The sequence below is a fragment of the Habropoda laboriosa genome, unplaced genomic scaffold, assembly GCF_001263275.1.
Source record: "Habropoda laboriosa isolate 0110345459 unplaced genomic scaffold, ASM126327v1 scaffold80, whole genome shotgun sequence".
NCBI lineage: Eukaryota > Metazoa > Arthropoda > Insecta > Hymenoptera > Apidae > Habropoda > Habropoda laboriosa.
Window position 1 is genome coordinate 692,364 of NW_017100193.1, and position 13,825 is coordinate 706,188.

Here is a 13,825-nt window from a genome sequence, read left to right on the forward strand (position 1 = left end):
CTTCAACAAGTAATATAAAAAGTCTGCAACCACAAAAGAAGAACCGTTTAGGCATGGAGAAGTCACCTTATTTACTACAGCATGCTACTAATCCAGTTGATTGGTATCCATGGTGTGATGAAGCCTTGGAAAAAGCTAGAAAAGAAGACAAATGTATCTTTTTATCTGTTGGCTATTCTACATGTCATTGGTGTCATGTAATGGAAGAAGAATCTTTTAAAAATATGGAAATTGCTGAAATAATGAATAAGAATTTTGTTAATATAAAAGTAGATAGAGAAGAGAGACCAGATATCGATAGGATATATATGACTTTTATACAAGCAAGTAATTATGATCATACTGTATTTTAAGCAAATATAGTATAGATTAAAAATTATTATTTGACCTAGGCAACAACTGGTCATGGTGGATGGCCAATGAGTGTATTTCTTACTCCTGATTTAAAACCTATAATTGGAGGGACTTATTTTCCTCCAGAAGAAACATTTAGACAAACAGGATTTAAAACAATTTTACTTAATCTTGCCAAAAAGGTACATATATTTCAGTTTATTAATAATTATTTAAAATGGTATAAGTATACACAGTGGACTACCTAACTTGTTCACCTGAATAACTCTAAAACTGTGCATTGGTTGAAAAATTGTTACATATAAAAGTTATATGATTTTGATTCGTTTTTTAAAGTGGAACCTTCTATTCCACCTTGTCTGTAGTCCACCCTGTATATTTAATGAATAATTCATTTTTCATTTACTTTCATCCATCTATTTTTATTTTGCAACTAGGATATTTATTTCATAAGAAATATAGATATATTAATTCTTTTATGATTAACTAAAATTACAGAAGTAGGTTCTACTAATTTTGAAACTTTACAAACTATATCAACAATTGCACTTAAATCTGAGGTAAACACGATTTTAGTTTCTTATCAACAGAGCTGCAACTATTATTATTTAACGATTTTTTGTTTTTATATAGTCACATGAAATACCTTCCTTGGAATGTAGTCATATATGTACCCAACAACTTACAAGTGAATTTGAACCTAAGTTTGGTGGATTTAGGTCCCCATTTAGTATGCAATCACCAAAATTTCCACAGCCAGTAAATTTCAATTTTTTATTCCATATGTATACACGTCAACCAAATGAAGAGCTTGCTCAACATTGCCTACATATGTGTGTGCATACCTTAAAAAAAATGTGTTATGGTGGTATTCATGATCACATAGGACAGGTAAGATTTGTAATTTTCGGATAAATGTTTACGATGACCGCACAGGAATAGCAATGATACTTGAATTTACACAGATTTATTGTAATATTTTTGTACACTTTTTATTACACAAATTAATATTTGTGTAAAAATTGTGTACAAATTGATGTTTATTTTTAATTAGGGTTTTTCGAGATATGCTACTGATGGTGAGTGGCATGTTCCACATTTTGAGAAGATGTTATATGATCAAGGACAGTTAATAAAATCTTATGCAGATGCATATCTTGTAACCAAAGATAAGTTTTTTGCTGAAATTGTTGATGATATCGCTACGTATGTAATACGGGATCTTCGACACAAGGTATCACCTTCATTCAACTTAAAAGATGACACATGATATATATTTATTTTTAATGATTTATACTTTAGGAAGGTGGATTTTATAGTGCTGAAGATGCAGACTCTTATCCTACAACTGATGCACATGCAAAAGTAGAGGGTGCTTTTTATGTATGGACTGCTATGGAAATTGAGTCACTTTTAAATAAAGAAATTTCTGATGAAAGTCATACTAAACTTTCAGATATTTTTTGTCATCATTTTAACGTGGAGGATTCAGGAAATGTAACATCAAATCAAGTATGTTACATATATTGTCAAAATAATATTTTCTTATTTAAAGTATGTAATTGCATCAATGAGTTGTATATTTAATTTAGTTGAATCTGAAAGAAAATTAAGTATATTATAATTATATGTAAGTGCACATTTAATAAATTTCTATATATATCAGGGTGCACATGGTGAATTAAGAGGAAAAAATGTATTAATAATGTACAATGCAATTGAAGAAACTGCTAAACATTTTAATCTTACTGTTGAAGAAATAAGAATGCACTTGAAAGAAGCATGTTCAATTTTATATAAAGCTAGATCTGCAAGGCCGCGACCTCATTTAGATGATAAAATTATTACAGCATGGAACGGTAAAAAATTATGAACAGATTATTTTTTATATGATGTGTATGAATATATAAGATTTGTATTGTTAAGTTAATAAATGATTTGAATTTAGGTCTTATGATAAGTGGTTTAGCGTTTGGAGGAGCGGCGGTGGATAATAAACAATATATCGAGTATGCGGCAGATGCCGCAAAATTTATTAAGCGATACCTTTTTAGTGAAACTAAAAATATGTTATTTCATAGTTGTTATCGCGGTGAAAATGACATAATTACACAAGTGTGAGTCTATAAATATTACGATTATTAAATTTTGTAGTATAATACATATATTAATATCATATTTTTAGGAGTACACCCATACCTGGTTTCTTAGATGATTATGCGTTCGTTATAAAGGGATTGTTGGATTTATATGAAGCTACTTTAAACGAGGAATGGCTAGAATTTGCTGAAAAGTTGCAAGATCTTCAAAATGAATACTTTTGGGACGAAAAGAATGGTGGATATTTTTCAACAACGTCGGACGACCCTAATATAATTCTGAGACTTAAAGAAGGTACGTTTAAGTATCTTTAAAATAATCTTGGTTTGATGATAAAAATTCTCATGGTTTGGTATCGTGCATGTGATAGTTATAGTTATGTTAAGCTGCAAAATCAAAGAAACCAACATTTTGCAGTAAAGTTGAGTGTATCAAAATATTTATAGCAGGGTCTGCTCAGTGTTTCATTAGTTTAGTTTTATTAGTTCAGCCGTCGAGTTCATCAGACTGTGGTAGTTGCGCCCACAATTTTGATATTAGGCCATAACATTAATGAAAGAGGAAGATTGAATATGTATTTTAAGATTTATAATCTTATGTATAGCTTATGACGGAGCAGAACCATCCGGCAACTCAATTGCTGCCGAAAATTTACTAAGGTTGGCAGATTATTTAACTCGTGGCGAATTCAAGGATAAAGCTGTACGTCTTTTCGGAGCATATAGGCACTTGCTAATGGAAAGACCTATTGCAATTCCACAGTTAGTATCGGCACTTGTTCGTTATCACGATGATGCAACGCAGGTACGCGTAAGCAGAGATACTTAGTATTCTTAGAAATTTAATAAACCTTTGAAACGATTAAATTTCGTATTTTAGATTTATGTAGCTGGAAAACGGGATGCCAAGGATACCAATGATTTACTTCGTGTTATATATAAACGTTTGATACCCGGCAGGACTCTTGTATTAATTGATCCCGACCAACCGAGTAGTAGGTTACTTCGTGAAAACGAGTATTTGAATAATATGAAGTCTTCGGATAGTCAAGCAACGGCTTATGTGTGCAAACATCGCACGTGTTCTTTACCTGTTACAAACCCTGAACAACTAGCAACGTTGCTAGATAAACAGCGATAAAAAAAAAACAAATTTTTATCGACTGATAATAAAATTTCATATGGAAAAAGTACTATCTTATTTTTTATTTAATATAGATAGTTACATGTATAATGAAATTTAACGAATCTCGTCAATATAAGCACTGTATATTATTCCGCAATAATGTTAATGAAATTTATTCTTATTATCGAAGATAATAATAATTGAATATAGTTGTAAATGTTTTTCGTTTTAATAAAGTAAACGTGTACAAATACGTAATGTTATTTCAAAATTTTACACCTAACGATGTGATGTAACCGTGTAAAATATGATATTACGTTTCTAAATCTACATCCAATATAATCGCTTTACAAATGAAGCACATTGGGTTTTGATCGTCGTCAGACTTTTAGGAACGATACATAATGCGGTGCCTACCGCAAAATCTTGCGTTGAATTCCAACCGAAAATAGACGCGGTATATAAACCACTAGAGGAAGAGAGAGAGAGAGATTGGGGATGTTTAGAGAAGAAAGCGGGAAGGAAGTCGAAATGAGAAGCTCCAGAAGTTTAGTTCCAAGAAATTGACATAAATGTTCACCGTTTCTTCCTTTTTCTTATCTATCTATACATACGCACGTACACGCAGGCATACGTATGCACGAACCACGGTTACTATTAAATATAACGGTAAAATTATAATGTGGACGGAAATTGAAATTTACACGTATGTAGCTTACATGTTAAAGCAGTTTCAGATAATCGTGTGTTGGCAATCAACGAGTGTCCACTTCGAAGTGGTTTACACGTATATAACTTTACATGTTAAAGCAGTTTCAGATAATCGTGTGTTGGCAATCAACGAGTGTCCACTTCGAAGTGTAAAATAATGCAATTGGCAATAAACAATATTAATTAGTTGGTCGTTAACGATTTATCAATTGAAAACAAGTTTTAACATGTAACATTACGAAAGTAAAGCTCGTCGTCTTGGAAGAACGAAAAAAAAAGAGAGCATGTGTTGCACTTTATCGGCAATGAAAACGAAAGCGACAAGATCTCGAGAGGAAATATAGGGCCAGTTCCCTGTCTGCTTACTCGTATCTTTGGCTGCTTCTGATTATCTCTTCCCTTCTTCTGCGGTTCGAGTACATTATCTACGACGGAGAGGTCAACGAGTGAAGGAGGGAAACCCAAAAGTAGAGAAAGAGGGTAGAGGAGTAGAGGAGGATCTGCTGATCTTCTCGAGGGAGGATGCAGAAGGTCGCGAAGCGGATGAGCGAGGGGTACCTAGACGGCAGTGTTGCGCATGCGTTCGTTTCGTCGACAAGGATGTTCGACGTTTTTTTCAGTCACCGGTCGACGCTGCGCCGGGCATCGTCGACGTGCACGTTCGCGAATAGCTTGATATGGATCGCGGTAATTTCCCTTTAGGTAGGCTAATTCGTGGTTGTTAGTTGCGTGCGAGCAGTTTACAAGATAGCAACAAAGGGAGATACGTTCCCAGCGGAGGGTGCCTCTCGACTGGATCGTTTTTTAACGGGGTGCCACGCGACATACCACGCGCCACTCACGCGCTTCGCTTTTCCATCTTGCTGCCAAAAGTGTATTTCTTTTTTTTTTCTCTCTCTTCTTCTTCGGGAAGGTGTATCTACTGTCGCTTCCTGTTACTCCTCGGCAATTCCTCCCAATTGATATCATCGCAACATGAACGTTCCCGCATCGATACAGTTATCCCGTGTGTCGATTTGACCGCGAGTGATCTTGTTTGGTAGCACAGGTGAGCTGATTGAACCGAGCGTAGCCAGAAAGCATAGAAGGTGAGAACTGCAGGTGAGAGAGACCGAGCAAGCGCATCGCGAAGCACAGGGTTTACGCACCTGGATTTTACTGCTGTTGCTACTTCAACATAAAATGCGGCCAGTGGATGTGCGGAAGCTTCTTCGATCCCAAGATTTCTCTGCTCAAAAGTACGGTGCATGTTTCTACCGGTAGAGCTGTCCGAACGTAAAACGTGTTGTCTATCGCTCGTGGTATCGGACCAATAGAATATTACAGATTCTCGATGTCGTTCTTACCTCTCCACCTGGTCACGTCGTCGTTTAGAGCAGCAACGACGTCAACCTTCTTCTCTCAGCTAGTTACCAAATATCTTCCCCAGGATAAATCTTCCAGCAGCCCTATCTGGAAGTTTTTTGCACAGACCATCAACGACGAGTCAGGCTGCCGCTGAGCGTATCGCTGCTTCATCATCCTCGCCTCTACTCGACCAGATCTAAGCCGGGAAGCATGTCGTTGCATTATCCTCAAGGATATCGGTATCGCCCGGCTGCTAAGGCTGCCGGGGCAGGAAACGGTGAGCAAGGTTCCGACAGTGACGTTGCTGAACTCAGTGATCTCGAGGATGACGAGGATGAAGATGGGGGCGACAAGTTGACTAATAGACGTGTTATTCAACAAGACGAAGAGGAGGAGGAGGAGGAGGAGGAGGAGGAGGAGGAAGAGGAGGAGGAGGAGGAGGATGACGATGACGAAGAGGACGACGAGGACGATAACGAAGATGACGACGGAGCGGACGACGTTGATGGCGACGATCTACCCTATCCTGGTTTCGTGCCGGTTGCTTTGCGATACCTCGACCAGAATACACGACCGCGCAACTGGTGTCTGGCGCTCATCACTAATCCATATCCTTTTGGATCGCAACGAACCTGTTTTCTGACGTTTAGAGATACGGTGATATCGTTCTTTTTATTCTGTTTTCACTGTGGATCACCCTTTTCACGATTATTCCAGCTCGTGAGATGAAATAAGTAAGTTTCGTTGCTTGTTTTGTGTAACTAGCGTGAACATGTCGAACGTAGTTTCCGATTAAATTACGGAATTTATTTTCTTCGCCAGTAAGAACGTAAAATAGAATGTGTGTGTGTGATACCAGTCAATTCTTCTTCATTCAATTGGTAAATTTCTTTTTTCATCCATCTCGCTCGTAAATCATTCTTCGTTGTGGATTTCGAGTATATGAAAGGAATCCGTGAAATTTATCGCTCACAATTTACACGCGATATCTAAAATTGACTCTTCTTTACTTGGAATTTTTACAGACATTTCCTTCTTCTTTTTCTTTCTCGTTCGATTCTCTGATTTTTCTTTTATCCAGTTTCCTTGAATATTTTTTAAGGACCTTTGTTATCAACGTTCGAACAGAATCGTATCGTTGATAAAGTCAAATTGTAGTATTGAAAATTAATAGCTATTGAGAAATGGTTCGATATTTTCCAGACTTTTAATTTCACGTCTTTCGTCGTTTCAGCCTTCTCTTCACTCTCTCCGTACACTTTCAAACATCTTTTCTGCACACGAGCATGGTAATAACGAAATAAGCAACAAACGCGAGTTAGTAGTTATTGAAAAATGAAAAAAACGCATGGCGTTTCGTGTGCTTTCGAACGCATGAAATAGTTCGAAACAGACGACTCTTACGTCAATTTTATCCGAGCCACGTTACGATCATGCTATTAGGTCATCCCGTAAGTTCGTGGCGAAAGCGAAAAATATTCGAATGAAAATCCAAGGAAATTCCACAGCGACGACATAATGATCTCGTCGAAGAAAAGAAAAAAATTGCAGAACGAGAAGGCGCTTACGTTTTCTTCTTCGTCAAATTCAAAGATTCCTTGGAAATATCGATCGAAATTCTAAAATTCGACACGAACTTACGGCATGACCTAATGCACACTTATCTTGTCGCGAAATCAAATTAAACCGAATGCAACGTCGATGATCAATTCAGAACACACATCTACCAAAACTGTCCTATATATTCCTCATTTTAACGAATTCTATGAATTCACATATCTACATATTCCATACATACACGTATATGAGTAAAATTTGGCTGATAGAAACGATCAGATAAGCGTCTCTTTATACACAATTTCAGAGTAACAACGTAAACTTGAATCTAGAAACATTTCAGCAGAAAAATCGAAATAATTTTAACAGTGACCCAAGATCTACTTAACCCCTTGACGTATGATTACTTTTCCTGTCTATGCATCTAAGCGTCAATTATTTACTATTTCAGTACTACATTAAACAACAAAAGCTAACGTACTGTAGATTAATTAAATTTGCCAATCTTCAGTTTCATAAATGAAATCAAAAATTACAATTAAAATTAATTTTTCCTATCGATACAACTGTTTTTATCAGATATTGACCAAAATCTGTGGTACGAGTCTGACGGGTTGTCATACGGCAAGGGGTTAAACTTCATCAATCACTGCGAAGCTACAAATGCATCGGACTAAAAATGACAGTGTGCAGGTACGTTTCACACATGTCTGATACAGAGAAAGAGGTGTGTAGAGGAGAAAACACGAAGGTATATTAAAATGGGGGGTAACCTGTATGTAGTTTCGAAGTCTCGGTTCGGGATACATATTATGGTGATAGCAGGTAGAGTGCGCGAGGTCGGTCTGGAGGCGTTTTAAATAGGTCATTGATTGACCTATCCCCAGGCGAATCTCAGTATGCTTGCACGGATACCGACTACCACGTAGCTGACACGTCTACCGTATTTCTGCCTCCTTCTTCTTCTCCGCGTTATACCATTCTGCGTGTATACATATGTACATATATATATATATATGTATGTACGTGTCTGTTTGTGCGCAAAATTGCGGGGTGTGCAAGACGCGTGTGGTCGGCGGGCAAAGTTTAGTCAGCCTAGCATCGGAGCAACAAGCGTCGCCAGAAAGATTCCCATTGTGAACACGGACAATGGTCGGCTGGAACTACTGCGAATGCGGGCCAAGCATTTCGCAATTCTCTGCCGCTTTTATCCCTCTCTCGTTTGCCCGTAGAAATTGAACAAACGTTCCCTTGTACCCTATACCTTTCCCTTCGACGAACACTTATCTACCGCCTGGCAAGGATTTCTTCTACCGCTCGCTCGCTACCACCAACGTCGATGGTCACTTTCTTCCCCTTTTTTTACAGGAAGTGCAGTTATTTTCTTGAACCTTGTTGCAGAGAAAAATATCATTCTGTACGTTCTTTTCTTCCTCTTCTTTTGTTCGGCTAAATTTCGTTTCTTCGTTCTTGACGATTTTTTATTTTACACACTGGAAGGAGTAACCCATTGGCAAGTTTTGAAAAAAAAGTGAATTTTTCAGAATGTTTACTTCTATTTGTATCGATACGAGAGAGATTTTTTAATCAACTTTTGAGTTACATAAAAATACCTCTTTTGGAAAGTTGCGTAAGTTGCACTCCATCTAATCCAAGTGGAATAGTTAAAATTCTTGATCTTGTACTTGATTCTGTAAAAAATGACTACGGATGAAATAATTAAAATTGTTTTAAATGTGTTAAACTTAATTTCGATAATTAACCGTTCAATGATAATAACTTTATTTCAAATAGTGAAAATTAAACCTGTCAGAAGGAATATCATTCTTATAAATATTAAGATAAAGCTTGTATTTAGTATTTCAATAATAATTCGAAGTAATTGAAATTACATTATCGACTCCACAGACAGGTGACCCGACTGGTCCTTCTACCGTTAAACTAAGTAACGCTTCGGTGTATCTTAATGGGAATTATTTCAAAATTTACCCAACACTGCAAGCCGAAATTAGTTTGCACTTGACTGGTCCTTCTAGTGTCGACAAAAAGTAGGACAAAACAAGAGTCACGTGTAAAACAACGATTACGTTCTGAGTGAATTCACAAATTCTACTCTATCGAGTCGTTCGGCAAATGAAGAGAAGAATGCTCGGTTTTACTCCTTTTCCCCCAAATTATTGATTTCAGATAACAGAATAGAAACACGCGAGTCTGTCATTTCCGCTATTTCTGTCATTAGAGGGGACCCCGGTTAAATTAGAATTTCACGCGGACGTCGTCTTCGTAGTTCGAGCCTGCAGGGTCCTCAGGAACGTTGCGCGATGTCTGCTTAATCGTCGTGTTGCTCTACTCCATTGTCCCGTGAATGATCGAGACTCGGCCGAGTATCGCGAGCATTCTCGCGACTCCCGTTCGTCGACGGTTTCTCTACTTTTCCCGTTGTTAACGTTTTCGGAGGCTCCGCGGCATTTCTGCACGGAATTGTCCGGTATTGATCGCAGGAATCGACGTTGCAGGGTGGGCAGGAGTAATCTGAAAGATGGAGAAAGGAAATCGAACGAGTGAAACGGTGTCGATTGGGTAATTTCGCAGATACCGGTGATGGAGCCGGAAGTGATAGCGAACGAAATACCTATCTAGGGTTCGGTGTCGCGACAACACTTCCTTTCCTTCGTTTCGTCGATATTGTCCGATAGAAAGGCCCGACGACCTGCTTTCCCACCTTCTTTCCCGCGCAGAGTTCAACTCCATTACAAATGGGTGAAGAATAATCGGATGACCGAGGTGTCAACGAGGCAATCTTCGACAACCTCGAACGCCGCCGGAAGTGGCAGTCGATCGAAACAATTTGCCCTGCCGCTTCGCCCGGTTGATTGTCTATTAAGCGTTCCGTAAATGAGATTCGAAGCATCGATGAGAAACAGGCTGACAGAGATTACCGATGGATCGTTAGATAGGCGGAAGTAATCGATCACACGTGTTCGAGTAGCGCAACGTTTTCGTCGCTCGGCTATGTATTTCTTTTCGGTCGCTTTTGTTGAACCATTGCAGGCCTCTGTTTGCGCCGCGATATTCTCCCGTTGAGTCCGTTCGTTTAAACGAAGACGAGAACGGTTGGTTTTCTTCGGTTTAACAAATTCTTCGTCTGAAATAACAGATATCGAAACACCTGAGTCTATCGTTTCCGGTATTTCTGTCGATGGTCACTAATCTAAGTTAATCTAACCCATGAACGAAGAGTTTACAGCTTCCACTCGTTGTCCTTTGGTTGAGAAATTCGGACGTTGTTGGAGGAGAAGGTCTAAATACGGGCTGGTTCAAGTATTGAATATGTTAAGTGGTTGACCCTATTGAAAATAGGACGAAGCTACGAGTTATGAACAAAACAAGTGTCGCGGAGGAGATTATTTTACAAAACGTGTCGTTTCTCTTATGTTGTAAATAGCATTTAAGTTTAAGTTTACATTTTGATACGTAGGCAAACCTAATATTTTCGTTTCGATTATTTTACGAGTGGCCCATATTTAGAACACCTTTCTAAAAATGAAGATTTTCCCTTTTAGTTTGAACGTATAATTTGCAACTTTTGTTCAGCTTATTTTGATTTCCTATCGTACAGGAAGCATGTTATCGATATATATTCAAGTGTTGTATCTTAAAACTCATCCACAGGTTTGACAGTAAATCCTGAAATAAAAGTGGTAGCTCATAGTTAGACCTTCTCCTCTACCAGTACGGGGAGCATCGAAGCTTTTCTCTAATTGTATGTCGACGAAAAGTCAATTTTACTTAGGCGGAATGCTATTTGTTTATGTTAGTTAGTTTATTAATAATTCCAGCCTCAAGTCCAAGGAATGGATTTGGTTTGCAATAAAAACTATTCTCACTCGTTCTTCCATTCTATTCGCACACCCTTTTATTTCACCTAATTTCCTTCGTTTTATCTTCTACCATCCTCAACCATTTCACTACCTCCTGTTTTTCCTTTGCACTTTTCCCTAACACTTTTTCCAGCGTGCAATATTCTCCTTCCATTTCGAAACGGTCTTCCAGCAGGTGTTTCAGCGTCTTGCTACCGTTATCACAGATTTTACACATTCACTCGTTATCTTTCATCCAGTGATCTATCGTAATCCTCCAAGTTTCGACGTCTCTGACCATTTTTACTGGTGACCTGTGACTCTGTACATTTCTTATATACAGGGTGTCCTAATTGTTTTCGACGAAACCTCGTCAGTACGTTCTATGGGTATATTCAAGAGGAAAATGTTATATAAACATAGGTCGTTTGAAGCTTCGTTAAAGAGTTACAAGAAAAATACGAGGCGGACTGTAACGAATTTGCGTTTACTATGATACACAAGACTAGAATGGCACTGGCAGAAGTTACATTCAACACCTTCAACGAGTTCAGATCGTAAACGCAGCTCGCATAAACAGACTAGATGTACATATCCCTGATCTATTCCTATTTTGTATCATAATAACCGCGCACCCGTTACCATACCCCTCGTATTTCGTATTATCGTCGTAACTCGTTAACGAAGCTTCAAACGACCTACGTTTACATAACATTTCCTTCTTTCCCATCACCGTAGAACACACTGGCGAAGTTTAGTCGGAAAAAATTTGGACACCCTGTATATACTATTATACGTAGACTCTCATTTTCGTAATCTCTTTCTTTCTCAACGTATTCTTCGCAGTTTATTCCCGTTCGTTGCACATTTTCTCTACGTTATTCGTTTATTAGGACCGTCGAGTCTGTTTCATGTCGATGAAATTTCTGTCAGTTCTTTGTTATACTTCTCGAAACGTTTTACGTCTACAGCTGTTGTTCGCGAAATCAGACTTTGGCCTAACTTCGGTTCGATGCAACGTTTCAAATAAGCTCCAAGGTTTTTCGGTTGCATGAAAACGTGAGGAAGGGTAAAAGGAGTGCAGTTCGAGGTTTAAAGGGAGGTTCTTTCTGTTCTTCTCGCTGATATTTATTTCTCAATTTTCCGTCCGTGTATTGCAATCACGTGGAAGGTGATGAATCATCGACAAGCAAAGGAAATCCTCGGGATTGCGAGAACAGACAGAACGAAAGGAAAGAGAGAGAGAGAGAGAGAGAGAGAGAGTGGTTGAATGTAAGGGTGAATTTTCACCGAAATTTAGGTCTCCAGGCTCTGCAGCTTCGTCGGATCGATCGGCCATATTGCGAGAACAGTGAATTCGAAAGGAGCATGGTCTCCAATCGACATCCCTGACACTTCTTCGGCTTCGTATCCCTTATCCTGACATGGAATAACTTAATTTTCTCGTAGCCGTCTATCTGTCCGGTTTTTTCTTCTTTTTTCTTCCTGTCCTGTTATCCCTTCAGGTTCGATTGTTGACACCATCTTTCGACCGGTGCTTTGTATTGACGCGTTCACTCAATTTTCAGCTCTTTCTTCCGTTTTATCAATCGCAATAACTTCGCTTATTGATCTCGGCTCAGGTCTTCTAATTAAAATAACACGCATGCGTTGACAAGCGGAAATCGCTACTTTCATTTACATTGGAATATACGTATACAAAAGGAGTGTCACGAGGTTGATTTTCGGAGGGATGATTTAGGGAGAATCGGAAATTTCGAGCGGAATAGAAAATGTGCGAGATTATTTCAAATTTTGAACAGAATAAAAATGAAAACTATTAGAAATCTGAAATTTTGAACAGAACAGAAAATGTGTGAGAAATGTTTAAAATTTCGAACAGAGCAAAAACAAAGAAACTGTGAGAATTCTAAAATTTTTAACAAAGCAAAAAAACGTATGAAAAATGTACAGTTTTGAGCAGAATAAAAAATAGCGAAACTAGCATCGCTGCTAAAGAGAGTTAAGAAAAGTAGTAGCCTTAGATAAGAATGAAAATATTTAAACAGTTTCCACGAATAGATGAAACACCTTTAAGAATTAAGCGAAAACAAACCAGTAAAATTACGAAAGATGTAACTATTATACTGTTTCGCTCCCAATTTCAAGTTAGCTTCACGGTAATAAAGGATAAACGAAAAAGGAAACAGGAGGGATAGAACACGTCTATAAATTTCACGACGTACTACAGTTTTTTCCACATTAACCTTCCCGAACTCGACAAATTTTTCTGTGCACAGCGGCTCACGTCGGTCTCAACCGATTTTCAAACGATCCGAATATGGTATTCATACCGTTCAGTTTCGTGTAATTTTCATGAAGTTTTCAACGCGGTCTTTAAGAAACAAGATTTCGTCGGTCTGTGGGACCGGTACGCGAGTCCAGGAAGGTTAAAGAAGAACTAGCTTTCAATTGAAATAACTTTTTGCATATACGACTATGTCGTTGATCCAGGACCTTAGAATTTCAATTTCTCGTCGCGGACAGGCTACGTTATATCCGGGTTATCCGCGAGCTCAATCAAAGCCTCTCCACTCGCTTATTCACGCACGCATCTTATCGGGTTGCGTATCGGCGGAATTACCCTAGATAAAGACAGTGCCCTGAATGTTTGCGGGTGCGAAAGATAAAAGTTATCGATATTGATACTGCCGGTGAGAGTGCTACAAATCTAACACGTTTCCCTCTTTGTGTTAACGGCTCACGAAGCTATAAAGTGTCAGGATTACTGC

General features: G+C 38.3%; 2 protein-coding genes across 2 annotated transcripts in view; both read left to right on the top strand.

Annotated features, from left to right (window-relative positions):
• Nucleotides 1–3,594, top strand: part of LOC108570214 (spermatogenesis-associated protein 20) — a 4,482-nt gene extending 888 nt beyond the window's left edge. Inside the window, exons 3-14 of the mRNA XM_017932026.1 lie at nucleotides 1–323; nucleotides 393–536; nucleotides 691–700; nucleotides 835–914; nucleotides 988–1,245; nucleotides 1,409–1,588; nucleotides 1,657–1,866; nucleotides 2,021–2,213; nucleotides 2,303–2,471; nucleotides 2,540–2,748; nucleotides 3,059–3,258; nucleotides 3,334–3,594. The exon at nucleotides 1–323 is cut by the window's left edge and continues 14 nt beyond it. Coding sequence (XP_017787515.1) covers nucleotides 1–323; nucleotides 393–536; nucleotides 691–700; nucleotides 835–914; nucleotides 988–1,245; nucleotides 1,409–1,588; nucleotides 1,657–1,866; nucleotides 2,021–2,213; nucleotides 2,303–2,471; nucleotides 2,540–2,748; nucleotides 3,059–3,258; nucleotides 3,334–3,594 — 2,237 coding nt within the window. The remainder of the gene's footprint in view (nucleotides 324–392; nucleotides 537–690; nucleotides 701–834; nucleotides 915–987; nucleotides 1,246–1,408; nucleotides 1,589–1,656; nucleotides 1,867–2,020; nucleotides 2,214–2,302; nucleotides 2,472–2,539; nucleotides 2,749–3,058; nucleotides 3,259–3,333) is intronic.
• Nucleotides 3,595–5,828: 2,234 nt separating this feature from the next.
• The window catches only part of LOC108570154 (voltage-dependent T-type calcium channel subunit alpha-1G), an 82,550-nt gene continuing 74,553 nt past the window's right edge, over nucleotides 5,829–13,825 (top strand). Inside the window, exon 1 of the mRNA XM_017931944.1 lies at nucleotides 5,829–6,245. Within this exon, the coding sequence (XP_017787433.1) occupies nucleotides 5,848–6,245 (398 nt within the window). The 5' untranslated portion in view covers nucleotides 5,829–5,847. The remainder of the gene's footprint in view (nucleotides 6,246–13,825) is intronic.